General features: G+C 41.3%; 1 protein-coding gene across 25 annotated transcripts in view; it reads left to right on the forward strand.

Annotated features, from left to right (window-relative positions):
- arvcfb (ARVCF delta catenin family member b) overlaps nucleotides 1-22042 on the forward strand; it is a 322152-nt gene that overhangs the window by 196206 nt on the left and 103904 nt on the right. For all 25 annotated transcript variants that reach the window (XM_078227226.1, XM_078227206.1, XM_078227208.1 and 22 more), the window contains 2 exons: nucleotides 9404-9562; nucleotides 19808-20409. In XM_078227226.1, the coding sequence (XP_078083352.1) occupies nucleotides 9440-9562; nucleotides 19808-20409 (725 nt within the window). In that variant the 5' untranslated portion in view covers nucleotides 9404-9439. The remainder of the gene's footprint in view (nucleotides 1-9403; nucleotides 9563-19807; nucleotides 20410-22042) is intronic.

The following is a 22042-nucleotide window of genomic DNA, read 5'->3' on the forward strand; positions in this document are numbered from 1 at the left end:
CTGCCCCTCTTGTGTTTTTGTTCACCTGAATTGCATTGTTACTCGAGTTATAAAATGAGAATTTTACTTCCTTCACTGGTTTGATAGTTCCACTTGGGAAGTCGTGGCAGATGGTGCAAGAGTTAGCCAGGTGACTTGCTGCCAATTCACTTAATTTTTGGTTGGGAAATTCTTCTCCACGAGATCATGACATTGAAAAGCTTATCCTGCAGAGAATTGAATGTTTAAGCCACTGTGATATTACAGGATACTTGTATACCAATATGCCATCTGCCCCTCCAAAATTACTCAAAGCATTACCTGCTCTTGATTTCCTCCTGCCTGTAGCATTTTAAACTAATATGCTGGCCGTCCCAAGTGAATTTGCTGAAATTTTACTCTAGTGTTGACAACATCTTTTCTTGAAAACCGAATAAACCACTTCGGTCAATTTCCAATTTTCTTTCAGCGATGATTTAATAATCTACAAAATCTGTATTAATGCTTAAGCTCAGCAGATGTGTTTTTTGCTAAATGCCAGCATAGTAGATCTTAAGAGGGAAGGGAGTTTTTTTTAAGAAAGTAAAATATTTTTAAAGAATTGAAGAAGCGCATAGGTAAAAGAGTTGAATAAGAATATTACTTGGCGACAGAGACAACAGTCTGGGATATTAATCAGGTTCTTCCATAAAGGATACGTTCAACCTGTGCAAGCTCCATGGAGGCAAAACCAGGTGCTAAGAGCAGTCAGGTTCAAAGTCCCCTTTCTTGGCGTGCAATTTGTTGTAAGAGCCAAATGTTAGCCTGACTGAAGATTTCTAGATGAGGATTTGACTGAAAATCCAACACATTTAATCCATGCACAATTATGGATGCCCCTATTATCTTGTCCTTTTTATCAGCAATGTCTTAAATTTCTCATCCTGGTTTTCAAATTGCTTTATGATCTTGCCCTTCCTTATCTGTGATCTCCTCCAGTCCCATAACCCACCAAGGTCTGCGTTCCTCTCTTGTGCCCAGTCAGTTTTAATGCTTTTGTTTTACGAAGCTCCTAGCCTTGGAATACTCTCCCTTCACCTCTCTGTCTTTCTACTTGCATTTCCTCCTTTATGAGACACCTCAAAATCTACTACTTGAGGAAGCCTTTAATCATCTAACCAAATATCTGAGTGCCTCGGACATACTTTTTTATAATGCTCAAGTGAAACACCTTGGGATGTTTCGTTGCACTAAAGGCTCGATAATAGATATAAGTTGTGTGAAATCTGAAGAATCTTCGGCACAAGGATTCTTTTCTCCGCCTCCGATACCTTGATGCACTTTCCAAGTTTCAAGACAACTGTCCATGTGGAAAGCGTCAATGGCAGTTTGGTCTTAACAGGCTCAGTAACCGTGTGGATGGCTCTAATCTGTTGAAGGATAAGTACGATGTGGAGATGCCGGCGTTGGACTGGGGTAAGATGCCGGCGTTGGACTGAAGGATAAGTACACCATTCTCTGGAATAATATCAGGCTAAAATTCAAACTATAGCAGACCTTTTAAATAATAATGGCACTTTTGGCCCCGCTGCCGCCTTCACAGTTCATTTGGCAACTCGTGATCTTTTTCCCCCATAAAAGCAAGTGAACTGGTGTTGCTCAACTCCTCCAGGTTCTACGTTTAGCCCAAGATCAAAACCACTGCAGAACATTCTCATTCTTTGCTAATTAAGCTAGGGAGGAAATGATGGGCTGTCTCATTGGCAACAAGCCAAGTTTGAATGGTGAGAATATTCTAGGTTTGTTAAATTATCTTTCAAAATCAAGGAATATTTAAGCAAGAATAGAAACCAGAAATGTTCGGCAGGCCAAGCTTTGAAACTGCAAATATGGTTTTCAACAGTTAAGCGAGATAAATTGAGCATGGTAAGACACAATTCCAATTTAATTGAACCAGTTAAGGGTATCCGAGATTGTAGAATGGGAGCGGGCTAAGTTACTCAGCAACTTTCCAAATTGCCAAGGACAGATCAGAAATATGATTCGGATTTCTAAGTTAAAACCCTTGTTGTATTATTCATAGTACAAGGCTATGAAAATGTGCTTGTTTAAATAGCTCTCATTTTCAAATAGGGAGGATTAAAATATTGTGCACAACCAAATGTAAATAATTTGAAAATCTCAACACTATTTAAGTGCTCATTTTTAGCAGTGGGAGGCTTCCATACTATAAACCTCTGTCTGATTCTGTGGGATAGTTACAATTTGCTTACAAATGAATTAAATCAAATATTTACAACTCGGGCATCAAGATTTTTTTAGATTTGATTTTCTTTTTGATGCTTTTTAATTAATATAATCCTTAAATTACTTTTTGACTTGATCATGAGGCTACTCTTGATATTTTCCAAGAGTTGAAATAGAATTTGACAGAAAGTGGCATTTTTGAGGAAGATGGCAGTTACCTACTTGCTGAAGGTTTACTAATGCTTCTCATGTTTTGTATGACATGAACTTTGGTTCTGATCAACATGCATTGAATCTTAAATGTAAGCATTGACCCAAAAGTCAAAACTTGTAGTTTCAACAGATTTCAACATTTAATTATAGAAATACTTCTCATTCTCATTGTCTTAGAAACTTATCGCATAGAAGGAGACCATTTAGACTGTCGTGTGCATGCTGGCTCTTTTAAAGAGCGGTCGAGCTTTGTCCCAAATGCCAGTTTCTAATCAAGTACCTGACCAACTTCCTTTTAAAATTATTTATGAAACCTGTGTCCATCGCTGTTTTATGGAGGAGGGTTTCAGATCCTGACCAAGTTGAGTGAAATCCTGCACCCTCCAGGTCTTGTGGTGTTGGTTTTGAATCTAGGGCCTCTATTTAACACACTTGCCAGAAGGAGTAATTTTCTGTCTATCCTATCATAACCCCCTCATTAAAAAAAATATTAGGTCACTTCTTGCACTAGTTGGAGAGGAATCAGCAACCAGTTGGTTAGAATTTGAGTCTTCAATTTGTATTCTACCTTCAGGTACTCAATATGTCAGGTTATCAAGGACTGAGTAACTGAGCAAAAGAAACATGGTATTGAGTTTTTGTGTCTAGCATCCAGGTGTACTGTGTGTGTTGATCTACTGTGGGTCTTGTTTATTTGGGCATTCAAGAAATAATTAAAACTAGGTGCCCTCCCACCACCACCACCAATGTTCCTAAAGATTCTGGCTGAGATTCAGTTGTCTTGTGCAGCACAACACTATACACCATAACTTCCCATATTGCATATCCCAACAATGCACTGTGGGATCCCTTTGGGAAGTTCCGACGCAAGGGTTTACTCGGCTAACTTCCCCTGGACAATTATGCAGCGCTGGGAAAGATCCGACAAAAATGATTTAAATCGCTAACTGTTAGTTCTGGCAAGTTTAACCTCAGTTACTCTAACAAGAGTTAGAAGAAAGAAGAGCACTTCTAACTCCAGTGTGACAATTGTAAAAACCCAGAAGGAGCTCTGTACGACCTATCCAACCCCCCCCCCCACCACCACACCACCGCCCCCCCCCCCCCCTGATGTTTGAACCCCCATTTACTTTTCAAACTTGCTGTCTCCCGTTAAATTGTCCTTTTTAAACACCTGCCTTATGGCGGCTAATGCTGCATAAAAAGAGGGGATGGGGGTATCTTTTCTCTCTACACTGGGGGCAGTAGAGTGAGGAAAGTCGGGCAAGAAGGAGCCCATGCAATTCCAGCGAGGACAAGTTCCTCCAGAGTGGCGATCCACCAATGATTGCCACTCCAAATGAACTAATTTTCAGATTCTTTAGCACAGCCAGGATTTCAGAAAACAACTGTTTGGCTCATTGACAGCAAACTTGAAAAATCACTTGCAACAGTAAAGAACCAACCAATGCCTGCATAAGTAAAAACAAAGAATGTTTCACTGCCTAGCAGGAGCACTAATAATTTATCTGCATATTTTTGCTGATAGGTGCAAGGAATGATAGTACAATATATGAAACATGAAAAATTTGAAACAAAATAGTTCCTCTGTAACCAATGTAACAAACAATAGGTACTTAGTTTCTTCTATTTGTGGGGCATATAAACTACAATAATGTATTATTGTGGGGGAAAGGGTCACCTGTTAGATTAAATGTAATTTTTGAATTTGCAAATGTTTGCAAGTTAACAATTTGGTATTCTTGATAGTTAGGAATGAAGTAATCCATAGGTTATGGCTGTTTATCTTGTAAGACTATGGTTTGCACTTTGCTGGTTAAATCTGTTAAACGCTGCCTGGTATGGCTCTGGAGTCTAACTTTGGCGTGGCAGTCTCTACTGTGTTTGCTGCCGAGGAAGGCAGTGGGCTGCAAAGATGCAGGATTTGGTGGCCCATGTTTTCTCTGGGCCATTTTCTTGGTTTGTTGATCTTTTGGTTTCTGCACATTTTTTGTTGCCCTTCCACGGAGTCGGCCTCCAGAGGTCATAGCCATTCGTTGGCCTCTCAAGCTGTCAGTATTAGCGTCCACCATCTTCATAACCCGTTTGCAGGCATCCTTGTAACAGTGGTATGGACATCCATAAGTAGTGTTCCAGTGCTCATTTCGCTGTACACGAGGTCTTGACTCAAGTTGCTGGCTTTGTGATGAGTTTTTGCTGATGGAATTGGCATACTCCAGGACCTCTGAGTTGGTGACCTTGCCCTGCCAGGAGATACTGAGGATATGTCAGAGATATGCAAAGGTAGAACCTGTTCTGCTATTTCTCCTGAGTAGCATATATTGTTCAGTCTCACTCCTGTAAAAGTGTGCAGTGAAAATGTAGGCTTGGTAGCACCACAGTTTGGTGTCAGGTTGTTGTTCTATACGCCCTTTCACTGAGCTTGTACAAAACAACGTGCTGATATCCGTGTCAGTGACAGATTTCTGATGATTGTGTAGCCCAGACTGTGAAGCTATCAACAAGCTCCGGTGATATATTGTCCATGTTGATAGATGGTGGCATGGCAACATCCTGGAACATGACATTTGTCTCCCTGATGCTAATGGTTAAAACAAACTCTTACAGATGTGACGGTGTCTGTCATTTTGCTGTTGAAGTCCTTCCTTGGTGAGTAATACTTGTAGAGCATAGTTAGCGTAGAGCAACTCTGTAATGAAGACTTGCCTTGGATTTCAGATGAGCAAGGTTGAAAGCTTTTAGTTCTTTTTTGGGCAGCTTCTGTAGCTGACCTGAAGGCCGGAACCCTGTTTGATCTCACTGCAGATCTCTTGAGGGTTCTTGATCTTGCCCCATTATAACTGACCTTGCCCATCAGGTTGTCATGGAAAGAGGAGATCACATTGAGCAGCTTCGGTGGCAGCCAGTTTTCTCTAGCAGCTTAAATAGATCACCTTTACTCAGAGAGTTGAATGCCTTGGTGAGGCTGATGAATGTAATACCATGGCATTTCTCTTGCAACTGCCACACATGTCAATTGTAGGTCTTCCAGATCTAAAACCGCACTGGGATTCGGGGTAGATGTGTTCAGCCAGGATCTGTAGTCTGACTAGGGCAACATAGGCAAATATTTTCTTGATGCTGAGTGGGAGGTGCCTTGATAGTGCAATTATTCCGGTTGCTCTTGTTCGGATAGAGGGTCACAATCTTTGCATCTCTCACATCCTGGGAGTCTACTCCCTTGCTCCAACACAGACAACGAAGTTTGTGCAGATGCTGCAGGGGTGCCCTTTCTCATGTTTGATGAGTCCAGGCAGTATAGCATCAGCTCCTAGAGCTTTGGCCAAAACAAATGAGTCAATAGTTGTACTCGAGGGAGAACACTTTCACCTATGAAGCTCTAGGCACCATAGCCTGCATGTCATTGCAGTAGAATTCACAGTGGAGGAACATGGTTAAACTATGGATTCCCTTGACACAGCCTAAGTTCCGGTGTTGATGCTGTTCCATCTGAACGCATCAAGCAAGGAAAACTGGCACCCTTGTGGCAACTGTGCAAACTTCTCTGTTTCTGTTGAAGAGGGGGTAGCCCCAGAATGTGTTCCACTCATCTCTCCAACTGTTGATTGTAGTCAGTGATGTTAATTGTTGATGTTTAAAATTGCAACTTAATGTTCATTCTTGATGTAATGTGCTGCATCTAAATATGACAATTGTAACTAGACCTAGAAAATACTTAATTGGCTGCAGAGAGCTTTCGGATGATCTGGGGTTGAAAATGACACCATATAAAATGAAAGTCTCTTTTTCTCGTACAGCAAAGAGTGAAAATTGGAATATTATTTTGCATATATGAAGTCCTTTTCAGCCACATATCAAGGCTGTGAAAGATCTGGGTCTTTTGAGGTTAACCTCCCGAATTTGTGCATAACTTACTGGAGAATCACTCATGGCTCTACCTTGCACTGCTTACAAGATTTGAATGTCTTGATTGAGGCTTGATGATCAGCACTTGATGTTGCTGTGTTCATCTTGGAACTAATTGTTGTGACATCCAATATTTGCCAAATCCTGATGGTACAAGTCCTTGCAGCAGAATCATTGCGCATTGAGATTTGCACCAAACTGTCCTGGCTGCATTGAGAAACGTTGGTTTTTCCACTAGTAATATGTTTGTGATTCAACTTTTGTGGCTATTATGTAGTGTGGCGACTGGGGGATTTTCATAGTAACTTCATTACAGTGTTAATGTAAGACTACTTGTGACTAATAAATAAACTTTATTCAGAAGTTGGGTAATTACAAAAAGGTTGTAATTGTTTATACTCTGCAAGAGCAAGATTGTCTACTTGAGTATTTCTCATGCTGTAATGTTATAGCAGCGCTCTTTTAATTTTACCCCCCAGAGCACCCTCGAGTTTTAATGTTCCACCATTTGGTTGGTGGTTATGCCCTCAGCTGCCAAGGTCTTAAGCTCTGGAATTCCATCCCATTGAATTTCTCTACTTCTATCGCCCTCCATTATTTCAGTAATCAAAACCTAATTCACCTGCCCTTAAGTGACTTGATGTGAAATTTTGTTTGATCATGCTTCTGTGAAGCCCTTGGTGCATTTTGCTTTTTCTTAATTCATTCATGGGATGTGGGCATCACTGGTGAGGCCAGCATTTATTGCCCATCTCCAATTACCCTCAAAGGTGTTGGTAAGCTGCTTTGTTGAACTGCTGCAGCTTGTGATGTAGGTACCCCCACAGTGCTGTTGGGGAGGCAGTTCCAGGCTTGACCCAGTGAAGGAATGGAGTTATGTTTCCAAGTAGGATGGTGAGTGGTTTGGAGGGGAAATTCCAGGTATGGTGAACTCTTGGAGTGCATCTTGTAGATCGTACATACTGCTGCTACTGTGTGTTGGTGATGGAGGGAGTGAATGTTTGTTGATGAGGTGCCAATCCAGCACACTGTTTTGTCCTGAATGTCGTCAAACTTCTTGAGTATTGTTGGATCCTCATTTGTCCAGGGAAGTGGAGAGTGTTCCTTCACACTCCTGACTTATGCCCTGTAGATGGTGGACAGGCTTTGGGGAATCAGGAGGTGAGTTACTCAGCTCAAGATTCCTAGGCTTTGACCTGCTCTTGTAGTATTTATATGGCTGGTCCAGTTAAGTTTCTGATCAGTAGTGGTAACTGCCAGGATAAGAAGTTTCAGCATTGGTAATGCTGTTTAATGTGAGTCTCTCTCTCTCTCTTTCTCACCCCACTTCCCTTTTGATTGTGATGACGTTGTGAAGATTTCACTGCTGTGATTGCTTCCTTTGTGGGTGAACTGAGCTGCTTGTGTCTCATCCTGTATAAAATTGCAACTGTTTACAATCAGTGCAGGAGTGTCTATAGCAGGAAGTGTGATTGTGGAGGAATTAAATGCTATTGTTTGAAGTGTAGTATCCTTTTATACAAAAACAAACTTAACATGGATGTGGAAGTGAGATTAGTTGTTTATATCATGAAAGCTGGGGCTGGCCAGAATTGTGATTGGATTCTAAATAAGTAACTTTTGTTAACTTGCATGTTTGGGGTTTAGTTGAGTTAGGATACAGTCCTTCCACTTATGGGTTTGAATGCTGCAGGCACTGTCAAGATTGAAGTGCGCTATTGAATGCAAGAGTCTTGGATGAAATGAGATTGAGCACTCTCCACTTAGTTACCAGTGTCTATGCGTCAATCACATAAAACAATCGAGCATCTCAGAGTAACTAACGTTCTTAGTGTGCTAAGTAAAGAAGATAAGTGTTTACGGTCATCGAACATCAGGACATACCAAAGTTATTTACTTCCAATCAATTAATTACTTTGGAATAATAATCACATATGCCAATAAATGCAACAACCAATTTGCATGCAAGTTTTGAACTGTTAATTTGCCATTCGAGCAACGTAGAAGAAATTTACTAATGTGAGCCAAATGTGCAGAGTAGTTGCTTGCAAGAAGTACTATAAACTGTGAAGCCCTTGGTGCATTTTACTATGTTTTCTTTTTCAATCATGGGATGTCACAGGCTGTGTAATTAGCTGCTTTTTCTGAAGAGTTAACTGGTGTTCTCGTGTATTTTGGACAATGTTCTGTGCTGTTGGACAATGCAAGATAAAGTTGCCAGATAAATTTGTCATGATTAGAATACGTTTGTCAGACCTATTCCGAAAAAGCATTGCAGATTGCGCTAAACCAAACTTTGTTGTTAGATGTGTGGATGCACAATACGTTCAGTAAACAAGAGGAGAAATAGACAGACTATCTGCAACAATAATGGAATAGCTGCAGCATTACTGTATATAGAATGTGATTATGTATGTCCCTAATTACCCCATTGGACCAGTAGCTGTTTTTAAGTAGCATAGTAAGAGTTTTAACAACACCAGGTTTAAGTAGCATAAGCAGAGATTACTAATTGGGAAATATGTCTAATTGATTCAGTGGTGAGGCTTCACTTCAATATTTTTTGAATTTGTTCATGAGATGTTGACAGCGCTAGCTGGGCCAAAATTTATTGCCCATCCCTGAGGGCATTGCTGAGGATCTGGAGATGCATGTAGGCCAAGCTAGGCAAGGAAGACAGACTCCTTCCCTAAAGGACATTAATAAACCAGATAGGTTTTTACTACAATTGACAATGATTTTATGATCATCATTAGACTTTTAATTCCAGATTTTTATTGAATTCGAGTTTCATCACCTGGCATGGAAGGTTTTGAACCTGGGCCTCCAGAGCATTACCCTGGGTGTCTCAATTATTAATCAAGTGACAATACCGCCACCCCACTGTCTGAATCATGGGAGAGAAATGAGATCCTCCTAAAAGTGGCAGTGAAATGTATAATATATCCTTTCAATTACATTGTGAACTTGTATACATGAGAAAAAAACTGATCAACATCTAAGTAAAAGTGCGAAAATAATATTCAGTATGTGCTATGCAATTAACCACAGCTTGCAACATGTCATTCTCAATTTTCAGGAACAAAGCCCCTGTAATCAAACTTCAAAAACAACAATGCAAGAGCCGCAAGAGTTAGTGGAAGAAACTGTTACTGTTGAAGAAGACCCAGGCACTCCCACCTCCCATGTATCTGTGGTGACATCAGATGATGGAACTATAAGACGGACTGAAACTAAGGTAAGAGATGGGGGTTTTTTTAACTTTGAGGCACCAATTTTGGGTGGGGGTGGCACTCTCACTCAGCTGCCTGCCTGCCCGTCCATGTATCTTTCTCAGGTACTTTCCTTTTTATCATGCTACTCTATAGCATACTGAGAAGCAAGCTTCATATGTTTCCTCCTCTGACTATCCCAAGGTGAATGTATATTAAGGAAACAAATTATACTAGCACCTAACAATTCATTTGTAAGCTGACATTTTATTCTATCTGATTGAACCTAATTTGTTTGAGACACAATGGAGTAGAAAGTGACTTTTTAAGTTGAAAGATGAATTCAATTTAGTTTGTAAAAAAGTTGAATCCTGCACTGTTTTGAAATAGCATTGTTATGGAGGCATTTTTGACAGCAGTTAGTCAATGTTGAGAAATACCTGGAAACTGCAAAGTTCAGCCTGCTAAAAAAACCACTATTGCGTGTTCCACAGTGTTACAAATGTAGCCTTCTGACTTACAACTTGCAGTTATATAGAGTTAGCAGTATTTGATCTGAAATCTAGATATGAAGATTCTGCTTTCCCTTGTTCAGTATGTGGGTGATGACAGAGGAAACGTGCGACCAATTTGTGTCACTTAGTGCTGGAAGTAATAAATGATAAGTTTTAGAGCCTTGCTTTGCCATAAGAAGTCTGGAGCCATGCTGCCAATGTGATTACTGGAACAATGAACTGCTGGGAGTTTGGAGTGAAAACGCCAGTTGTATTTGTTTCTCAAAATCTATTGACCTTGCAATGTCAGGAAAGTGATCTCTTGCAGCAGATAAAATTCTGGTCCACTCTTCCAACATCTACACCCTTTCCACAGTGACCTCCTTTGCAGGAAACTCAACGCCCCTTTCAGCTCTTCTCATGGAATCATAGAATCCCAACAGTGCAGAAGGAGGCCGTTCAGCCCATTGAGCCTGCATCAACAACAATCCCACCCAGGTCCTTTCCCAATATCCCCTGACACTAGGGGGAAATTTAGCATAGCCAATCCATCTAACCTGCACACCTTTAGAGTGTGGGAGGAAACCCATGCAGACACTGGGAGAATGTGCAAACTCCATGCAGTCACCCGAGGCCAGAATTGAATCTGGATTCCTGGCGCTAACCACTGTGCCACCCTTCTCTTACCAATGTTTCAGGCCCCAAATTCTCCTTCCAGTTGAAACTGCAGTTTACTGGTACTTTCAGCTTAATATACTGGTTCCTTGTTCACGATCTGGAGTCTCCGCATTGGGAAAATCATTTGATGATTGGGTCATTGCAAAGACAAAAGGTCAGAAACGTGAAAAGTTTCTCTATCCATAGGATCAGTAAGAGGCACGTGAGGGGACAGGCAGCTGTGCCGGAGTGAGAAGGGGACAATGGGTAGACAATTAGTTTCATGTGAGAATTCAGTGCATGGGGGAAAGAGATGTGCATACGTAGGAATTATTTTAAGTTGGAAGCAGGAGCAACTGTGCAGAAATTCATCGGAATGTAAACCTCACCTTGGAGCTGAGTTTGGGAAAAATAAATGACATCACAGGAAAACCACAAGTTCACTGGTTGGCAAGAAACTGCTGTTGGGGAGTGTCTTTAAATAGTTGTAAGTTAGAAAAGCGTCCTATTTTTTAAAGGAAGTAGCTACTTAGGTTTGAGAAAAGAAGCATTAGGATTAAGGAATGTTGGGGCCAGTAAATTAATATAAATAAACCTAAGTAAAATAAGGTAAGGGAACTAAAGTTGAGCAGGGCAGATTGGTCGTGTGGAATTCATGTTCTATAGTATGATAAGTCTTGGACAGTTTTGATGACCTAGTCCTAGACAGCCACATGTACAAGAAGTGCTACCAGGTGCAGAAACTTCAGCTCCAGGTTTTGGAGATGAGCAGCAGCTGGAGTCACTGGCACATCTACAAGGCTGAACGTTATGTGGCTAGCATGTTCAGAAAGGTGGTCACATTGCAGGCGAGGAGCATGGAGGCAGAATGGGAATGGGTGCTTGGCTAGCAAGGGGGAATATGGCCCTGCAGTCAGAATTTAGGGAGCTGGGTAGGAAATTAGCAAACAGGACCTCAAAATTAGTGGTCTCTGGATTACTCCCGGTGCCATATGCAAGTGAGTGCAGAAATAGGAGGCTAAGGCACATGAATATGTGGCTGGAAAGATTGTGCAGGAGGGAGGGCTTTAGATTGCTGGGACACTGGGATTAACTCTGGTTATGGTGGCACCTGTGTAAAATGGACAGATTGCACCAGAACAGAGCCCGGACAGAATGTTTTGCTCGTGCTTTGGGGGCCTTTGAACTAACTTGACAGGGATGTGGGAACTAGGAGAAAATATAGGGCAATGCCAGGGTGCACAGAATACTGGGAGATACAGATAGCACTGGAATAGAGGATTGTAACTTAACAGGTGGAGTTGGATTAAGGAAGGAAGTAATAAAATCTAAATCAGGGTTGTACTGCATTTATGTGAATGCACAGAGTATAGTAAGTAAAATTGGTGAGTTACAGGTGCAGATTGTCATGTGGAATTTTGACAGTGGCAAATCTGAGACATGGCTCCAAGCAAGGGCAGAACTAGGTGGTAAACATTCTTGGGTACAAGATATTCAGGAGAGATGGGGCAGGGAGGAGATGATGGAACGGTGACACAGTGCTTAACACTGCTGATTCACAGCGCCAGGGTCCCCGGTTCGAATGCGGGCTTGGGTCACTGTCTGTGTGGAGTTTGCACATTCTCCACATGTCTGTGTGGGTTTCCCCCAGATGCCCTGGTTTCCTTCCACAGTCCAAAGATGTGCAGGTTAGGTGGATTGGCCCTTAGTATTAGGGGGGGCTAGCTAGGGTAAATGCATGGGGTTTTGGGGATATTGCCTGGGTGGGATTGTGATTGGTGTAGACTCAATGGGCCGAATGGCCTCCTTCTGCACTGTAGGATTCTATGATGTAGTGGTATTAGACCACAAGACGTAGGAGCAGAATTACCACCATTCAATATTTTTCTCATCCCCATTCACCTGCCTTTTTCCCATAACCCCTGATCCCCTTATTAATTAAGAACCTATCTATCTCTGTCTTAAAGACAGTCAATGACCTGGCCTCCACAGCCTTCTGCGACAAAGAGTTACACAAATTCACCACACTCTGGCTGAAGAAATTCCTCTTCATCTCTGTTTTAAAGGATTGTCCCTTTAGCCTGAGGTAGTGCCCTCTGGTTTTAGTTTTTCCTACTAGTGGAAACATCCTCTCCACGTCCACTCTATCCAGGCCTCTCAGTATTGATTGATTTAAGAAGAGCATTGCAATGCTCGAGAAAGTGGATATTCCAGAGGGTCATGGAAAGAATCAATTTGGCTCAAGCTAAGCAACAAAACAGGTGCAGTTCTTGCAGAAGATGGTGAATTTGTGCAATTCGCTGCCCCATATCCATGGTGGAGTCTGAATCATTAAATGATTTCAAGAAGGAGATAGATATACTGCCGATTAAAAAATGGGTTAAGGGGATATGGGGAACAGGTAGGGAGGTGGATTTGAGACCAGGAAGAGATAAACCATGATATAATTGAATGGCGGAGCAGGCTTGAAAGGCTGAATTCCCTACTTCTGCTCCTAATTCCTATGTTCCAATTATTTGTAGTCTATAGGCTACCAGCTAGTGAGGAGGATGTAATGGAACAGATTTGTAGGGAAAGTAGAGGTGCAAACGTATTAGAGAAGTTGAAATGGGTGATCTTTCTTACCCAAATATAGGCTGAGATAGGGTTTTGAAGGGTGTGGGAATCCCCTGGGGAGAGGTCGAGTGTTGGAGGTGTCCTGTGCAGAGCTCAGTCTGAATGTTTAAAATAATTATGCTGAAGTTAGAATAACTATTAGCGCAACACTGGCAGTACCATCCAAAGCCAGTGATTCAAATCGCTTTGTTATTCCCAGTGCATTAGTCCAGGGAAAGTTAGTGGTTCTGGACAATTGCCAGATAAACCCTTATCTGCAAACTTCTGAGAGCGATTTCCCCAGCGTATCTTTTGTACCCCCCAAATCTGACACTGGGAGCCAGGAAGTTAGGGTTTATGTTCTCAGACTCTAAATACTGCAGTTGTGACTCTTCTGTTCACTGAAACTTTCTGTGCATAAGTCTTCAATTAATAAGAGAAACAAAGGAATGTGCCTAAATGTAGAATAGTCATTTAATTTATCCTTTGAGCAATGTACTAGGTCACATGCTTACAAGTTATACTATTTTTCTTCAGGATTTTACAGGAACAGCACAATTCTGTGCTAACATACCCATTGTGAAATATTATGCCTCAGCTGTCAACAAGGTCTCCCTGCCCACTGGTACCTGCAGTTTCTTTTAACAGCCAGAAACACACTTTTATTTATACTGCATAGATCCAGGTCTTGTTTGTGGTCCAGGGGAAAGCTCTGAGCATGTATGGAAATAGGTTGAATGCTTTGCAGATACAATCAACACACACAAGCACACTCTACTTCAATTTAATAGTGAGCAAGAGACTCACGGTAATTGCATTTGTACCATGTCCAGCTGTGGCATTGTGATTGTGTCCCTGCACTAGGTTTGTTCTGAGTTGGCGTTCAACCAGGATCTGGCTCAAATTTATACTGTCAGTCGTGTTACAGCTAAGTGAAGACTGAACAAGATGCAGTGCTGCAAGAATTAAAATATAACTGCATCCTGAATAACATGTCCCCCTCATATTATAGCACCAGTCCATAAAGCTGTGTATTTGTTTTTAATGGACTCTTTCCTCTTCGCACTACTTTTAAGAAAATTGTTACTTGTTCTAAACCGAGGAATATTCATTTTTGGATAAAGCTTCATTATTTGATCTGCAATTCGTTGCATGATGGTCTGGAAATATTGAATCCCAAAGCCAATCTGTTTCTCTTTTTCTTGATGTACTGTTCACATGATAAAGAGCCCTTGTAATATTGTGATATCATGCTCAGAATGGCAATTATTCTGATTTGAATCAGTCGTGAATATAGAATTATAGAATCCCTACAGCGCAGAAGGAGGTCATTCAGCCCATTGAGTCTGCATCGACAACAATCCCACCCAAGCTCTATCTCCCTGCTAATCTGCCTGACACTGAGGGGCAATGTAGCATGGTCAATGCACCTAACCCCCACATCTTTGGAGTGTGGGAGGAAACCAGAGCATCTGGATGAAATCCACGCAGACACGGGGAGAACATGCAAACTCCACACAGACTGACCCGAGGCTGGAATTAAACTCGGGTCCCTGGCGCTGTGAGGCATCAGTGCTACCACTGTGCCACCATGCTGCCCCCTATTAATTGATGATGAGTTGGTAATGGTTTGAATCTGTGTAGCATAAGTCAACACTTGCATATTCTGGTAACTGTGCCTTGATTTGGGATGAGAATAATTTAATAGCTGGAGACCCATCTGAAAAAAGTTATATTTTGCACTAATTTATTGCAAGCTCTGTGGGTGCTTACATGAACATAAAATGCTGTTTATGAGCCAACTCTGGTGATTTTGTGATGTGCCTATTAACTAACTTTTTATTTTAAGAGCACTGAACTATTTAGAACATGAATCATAATCCAGCTGTGAAATTAGAAAAATAATCTTTTAGTCAGTAAAAAAACATGAGTAGCTGAACCTTTGCTCAGCATCTTATTCATTTTATTGCATTGCTTTTATAAGCTTGTATCAAGTGAGAATCTCCTACTTGTGAAATCCCAGATCTACTCCTTGCTAACAAAAGTTGTAAAAACTATTGCACACACACCGCCCAATAGCTTTTGAGGAAATTCTGGTTGGTACATAAGAACATAAGAACATAAGAAATAGGAGCAGGAGTAGGCCATCTAGCCCCTCGAGCCTGCCCCGCCATTCAATAAGATCATGGCTGATCTGACGTGGATCAGTACCACTTACCCGCCTGATCCCCATAACCCTTAATTCCCTTACAGATCAGGAATCCATCCATCCGCGCTTTAAACATATTCAGCGAGGTAGCCTCCACCACCTCAGTGGGCAGAGAATTCCAGAGATTCACCACCCTCTGGGAGAAGAAGTTCCTCCTCAACTCTGTCTTAAACCGACCCCCCTTTATTTTGAGGCTGTGTCCTCTAGTTTTAACTTCCTTACTAAGTGGAAAGAATCTCTCCGCCTCCACCCTATCCAGCCCCCGCATTATCTTATAAGTCTCCATAAGATCCCCCCTCATCCTTCTAAACTCCAACGAGTACAAACCCAATCTCCTCAGCCTCTCCTCATAATCCAAACCCCTCATCTCCGGTATCAACCTGGTGAACCTTCTCTGCACTCCCTCCAATGCCAATATATCCTTCCTCATATAAGGGGACCAATACTGCACACAGTATTCCAGCTGCGGCCTCACCAATGCCCTGTACAGGTGCATCAAGACATCCCTGCTTTTATATTCTATCCCCTTCGCAATATAGGCCAACATCCCATTTGCCTTCTTGATCACCTGTTGTACCTGCAGACTGGGCTTTTGCGTCTCATGCACAAGGACCCCCAGGTCCCTTTGCACGGTAGCATGTTTTAATTTGTTTCCATTGAGATAGTAATCCCATTTGTTATTATTTCCTCCAAAGTGTATAACCTCGCATTTCTCAACGTTATACTCCATTTGCCATATCCTCGCCCACTCACTCAGCCTGTCCAAATCTCTCTGCAGATCTTCTCCGTCCTCCACACGATTCACTTTTCCACTTATCTTTGTGTCGTCTGCAAACTTCGTTACCCTACACTCCGTCCCCTCCTCCAGATCATCTATATAAATGGTAAACAGTTGCGGCCCGAGTACCGATCCCTGCGGCACGCCACTAGTTACCTTCCTCCAACCGGAAAAACACCCATTTATTCCGACTCTTTGCTTCCTGTCGGATAGCCAGTCCCCAATCCACTTTAACGCACTACCCCCAACTCCGTGTGCCCTAATCTTCTTCAGTAGCCTTTTATGGGGCACCTTATCAAACGCCTTTTGGAAATCCAAAAACACCGCATCCACCGGTTCTCCTCCATCAACCGCCCTAGTCACATCTTCATAAAAATCCAACATGTTCGTCAAGCACGACTTTCCCCTCATGAATCCATGCTGCGTCTGATTGATCGAACCATTTCTATCCAGATGCCCTGCTATCTCCTCTTTAATAATGGATTCCAGCATTTTCCCTACTACAGACGTTAAGCTGACCGGCCTATAGTTACCCGCCTTTTGTCTCCTTCCTTTTTTAAACAGCGGCGTAACATTAGCCGTTTTCCAATCAACCGGCACTACCCCAGAATGCAACGAGTTTTGATAAATAATCACTAACGCATCCACTATTACCTCTGACATTTCTTTCAATACCCTGGGATGCATTCCATCCGGACCCGGGGCCTTATCCACCTTCAGTCCCATTAGTCTACCCAGCACTGCCTCTCTGGTAACATTAATTGTATTAAGTATTTCTCCTGCTGCCAACCCTCTATCGTTAATATTTGGCAAACTATTTGTGTCCTCCACCGTGAAGACCGACACAAAAAACTTATTTAAAGACTCAGCCATATCCTCATTTCCCACTATTAACTCCCCCCTCTCGTCCTCCAAGGGTCCAACATTCACTCTAGCCACTCTATTCCTTTTTATATATTTATAAAAACTTTTACTATCATTTTTTATATTAATTGCTAGCCGAGCTTCATAGACTATCCTTCCTTTCTTTATCGCTTTCTTAGTCTCTCTTTGTTGTTTCTTAAATTTTTCCCAATCACTTGTTTCTCCACTATTTTTGGCCACTCTGTACGCAGCTGTTTTTATTTTAATACTCTCCTTTATTTCCTTCGTTATCCACGGCTGGTTCTCCCTTTTCTTACAATCCTTGTTTTTTGCTGGAATATATTTTTGCTGAGAACTGAAAAGGATCTCAAAAATCCTCCACTGTTCCTCAGCTATCCTACCTGCCAGCCTGCTCTCCCAGTCTACCTTAGCCAATTCATCCCTCATCCTATCATATTTCCCTCTGTTCAAACAGAGGACACTGGTTTGGGACCAAACTTTCTCCTCTTCCATCTGAATCAGAAATTCGACCATATTGTGGTCACTAGACCCAAGAGGGTCCTTCACAATAAGATCCTTAATTCTACCTACCTCGTTACACAATACCAGATCCAAAATAGCTCGTTCCCTCGTCGGTTCCGTAACATGCAACTTGAGTTAACCCTCAAACGACTGGTACTGAGACAGGTTAGACCTGTTAGAGTTAGTGGAATGAGGAACTGGTGCATCAGCTTATACCACAGGTTACCAGAATGAGCGTGTACTGGGTCAGACCACAGGTTAGTGCAGTGACCAGGTAGAGTATTAGTTAGTTGGGTTGAGTGGGTTAGATGGCAGATTAGAGGTGTGAGGAGCTAATGAACCTGGTTAGATGATTGGCTAGTGTAGTAAGCAACTAATGTATCAGGTTTGATGGTAAGTTAGTGAAGTGAGCAGCTAGTGTGTTGAGTTAGACAACAGGTTAGTAGAGTGAGCAGGTACTAGGCTGGTCTACATTCAATGCAGAGAAGTGTGGGGGGGAGGGGGAGAGAACCATAAATCATACATGGCCAGTTATTGTCATGGTTGACCCGATAGTTTTTGTTCTTTATTTAAGCAATAAAGTTTTGTCTTAATTATTTCATTATGACTTTAACAAATTAACTGCCTGCCAATAAATGCCATGATTGTCACCCTCTGAACAAAAGTAAGTTGAGATTGAATGTTGGATGAACAGTTTCAATATTGTTGGGTTGAAATTTTGAAAGCAGTAGGATCTGATGCCTCTAAGCTAAAATTTTGACTTTCCAAGTCATTACTAGTTTTTGCAAGTCGAAATCAAGTGCATTTTTAATGTATGTGTGAAAGGAATTATTTACTAAGTGTATGACATCTCTGGAGTCGGGTTGGTCTGGCTCCTAAATTGAACACTTTGAATATTTAATGTTTGAGCAGATAGCATGCTGTTCAGTTTTCCTTCTGCATGTGAACAGTGCTACTCTTTGTAGTGAACATGATGAATTTACTTCCCTGCTGTAATGGATAACATGACAGAGTTATGGTTCTGTCCATGTCGCCACTGAAATTGGAGTGATGTATGACCAGCAATAGGAAGTGGATGATCTTTGTCTTCCGCAGTATTTGGTAGTCACAAGAGCCAGTGTGGTTTTTTTTCCCTTAATGTAGCGAACTCCCATGGGTTATTTAGTTGGAAACATTGGAGATGAAATGTTTATAGATTAGTTATAATTGCATTTATATATATATTTGGAACAATTGGCACTGCTGCAACAACCCCAGGAACCTAGCTTCTTAAGGCACTAAATAGCTGAGCTGGAATGACCAAGGGTCACCAGGTTTAATTCTCAGTTTGTGCTGAGTTTTTCTCTTCTGCAATTAGTCTCAGGTTGGGGAGGAAAAAAATGCCTGAGGTTTCTACACCTATTCCCTATCCATCTTGCTGGAAGTGAGTGTGACCACAAAGTGATGACAAAGTTGTAATAGCTGGTGCAGTTTAACAGCCACTCACACTGTTGGGGCTTGTAGACGAATTAGGACAAGTTGGAAAGGAATGCTGTAAATGCTCATCAAGCTGTTTGTATCTTGAGTGCAGGAAGTAAAGGAAACAAATTTGACCCGAAAGAAAAACATCAAGGTAAAAGCTTGTTTAGATCCCAAATATTATCCAACTATTCTGTTGATTATCCCAGTTCACTATAAACCAGTTTTATTTTTAGCTGTTTGAATATTTAGTTTAAGCTTTAAGTTTAAGCCTTGATCTAATCCATGTTATAAAATGAAAATTTTCTTTTGATTACAAGACCGCCTTGAATCACACTCTCAAAAATCTACATAATTCAATGTATTTACTGCATATCTATAATTTCTGCCTGGTTCAAGTGCACATTTACAGCATTTAGATTGCATTTTATGTATTCTCAGTTGGTTACATTTTTACAACGGGAAGGTAGGTTTTACATGAATCCTTGTACTGTAAGGGAATGTAAAGCATTTGCAAATAGCCTGTATTTAAATATGTAGATAGTTGTTTAAATACCACATTGCCCTATAGTACTCCCAGTCCTTTGCATTATGAAGATATCCCTAAATCTGGTTCCCTTTTGACAGTGTGTTATGTTTGGAGTGAGATTAATGTTACTCTATTGCTGTGAACATTTTAAATTTGTGTTTGCAGGTTACTAAAGTGGTTAAAACAGTTACAACCCGAACGGTTCGGCAGGTGCCACTTGGGCCAGATGGATTGCCTGCAGAGGGGTCATCTCCTGCAGGCAGTTGTACAGATTCCATTGACAGAAGATATATGAAAAATGGAGATCGTTATATCACGCCACAGGCAAATTCTACTTTGACCAGAGCCTACAACAACTATCCAGATTCGTACGAGAATCGCCATGAAATGTACCGTTCGTACACTGGCCAGGATGGGTTTGCAGATGTATCTGATAACTATGGGAGCTTGTCGCGAGGAGTTCACTACCGCCCCCGTTATGCTTACATGCCACGTGACAACTACAGACCAGATGACAGTTACACACTGCTGAACAGAAACAAGTATGCTGTTGCCCAGCCCCAAGTGCAGCCAGATGGCAGTGTTGACCTAAGCCGATCTCAACCAGAGCGCTTCCAGCCAGAACCTTATGGGCTTGAAGATGACCATAGAAGTCTCGGACCTGATGATGATGGATATGAACTGGATGGAGAGCCAGAACCAGAACCAGATTATTCCACTGTGGGTCGAAGGGCACCGACAAGGGCTAATGGAAGGAGACCAAGGAGGTAAGAATTTAACTCCAGTACGGTTGCTGCTATCTTTCACCATGCATGCTTCAATACTTTGTTGTTAGCCCAAGTGTGATTTACAACATATCAACAACATTTTGACCATTATAGTGCTGCTTGCCCTTGGCTACTCAATCTATCCTCTGCTTTCACTTCTCTTTCTACCTTTTGTCAGTTTTATACTGTTTCCAAGTGATTATTTCAGAAGGGATCAAATACGTTGTCCTATTATTAGTACCAAGTATTTGCAAAGTTGCATTCCAATTCATTGCCATTTGCACAATAAGAAGTCAATCTGTCATCCTAATTTTGATAAAGTATTGATTTTTCCCTCCCCAAGTAAAGCTGTCTCAAATACAGTAACTACAGCATGCGATTATAATTAGTTCGTATGCTAAAGTCACATGGGAGTCAAGTTAGCTTTGCCATTATTCCTTTTTCAAATTTAACACCTTGAAGCTAATATTAGACACTTAAATGGATGCATACTTTCAGCATAGAACTGTCATAATGCTTTGTATGTTGATAGTATTAAATGTAAAAAGAAACTTGCTGTTGTAACGGTTCACTGTAGTGTTTGCTGCTTTTTTTTTAGTCATTTGGCTGGACTGGGATTGGGATGTTTCAGCATTTTTTTTTCTAGCTTGAGTGATACAAAACCTTGAATTATCCAATAATTTGAAATAAGCCGTTTAATTAAGAAGGCAAAGTGGTAATTTCAAACTTAATGGTTTCAATTATCCAATAATTTAGATTAATGGATTTTGAATTAAGTAGTCTGTATTTGTATGCTGGAAATTTAGGATTGCCAGAAACTTCAAATTAACTTGATGGATAGAAGAAAATGTACAAATTGAACAATTATCTCTTCCCCCTCCATTCCTTCCCTTCCCCCAAAACTGGAAGGTTTATTTATGTGCCTCCAAATAACCTCTAACTAAATTTTCTAGTAATTAAAAAGAATCTTTGACATGACTGTCTGAAAGGTAACATGAATTCAGTTTTTATATGGAACGGGACTGAACTGTCCACATGTTTGCTCATGTATCTGAAGTAATTTAATCTAAATGGTGATTAATCTCCTGTGGCATTGAATATGGGCAGCTGAGACCAATTGGTGTTCTAGGTCCACAAGTGGTTCGGAACAGAGAGCAGAAAATGGGAGTAAAGAAAAAGGTGGAAGAAAAGCTGAGATGGGGAAGGAGAAGATATTTGAGGAATGAGTTGTGGGCTCATGAGTTGAGATGAGAGTGAAGGAAGGACAAATTTCAGATAATCAGGGTTGGGGGCTTGAGGGGAAGGGTTAATGTTAAAAGCATCAGAGGTATGATTGTAAAAGGGAGAGAAGTCCAGTAAGGGAGTGGCTGTGAGGATATTGGATCAAAAAAACGTGTATTGGATGTGCTGGAGGTTTTGTAACTGATGCTCATTCCTTGTTCAGTTGGGAATTGTTGCATTTCATTGTTCGCCATTATAATCAGTTGGCAAGTTGACACTATCCCTACAGTGCTGACTACAGCTGCAATACCATTTGAACCTTTTGACCTACTATTAGTTTTAATACATATTTGCGAAGAGCGCACACAGTTGTGTTCTCCCCATGAGATGATAATCTCAGTTGTGTGGAGAC

Source organism: Mustelus asterias, chromosome 13 (genome assembly GCF_964213995.1).
Source record: "Mustelus asterias chromosome 13, sMusAst1.hap1.1, whole genome shotgun sequence".
Classification (NCBI taxonomy): Eukaryota; Metazoa; Chordata; class Chondrichthyes; order Carcharhiniformes; family Triakidae; genus Mustelus; species Mustelus asterias.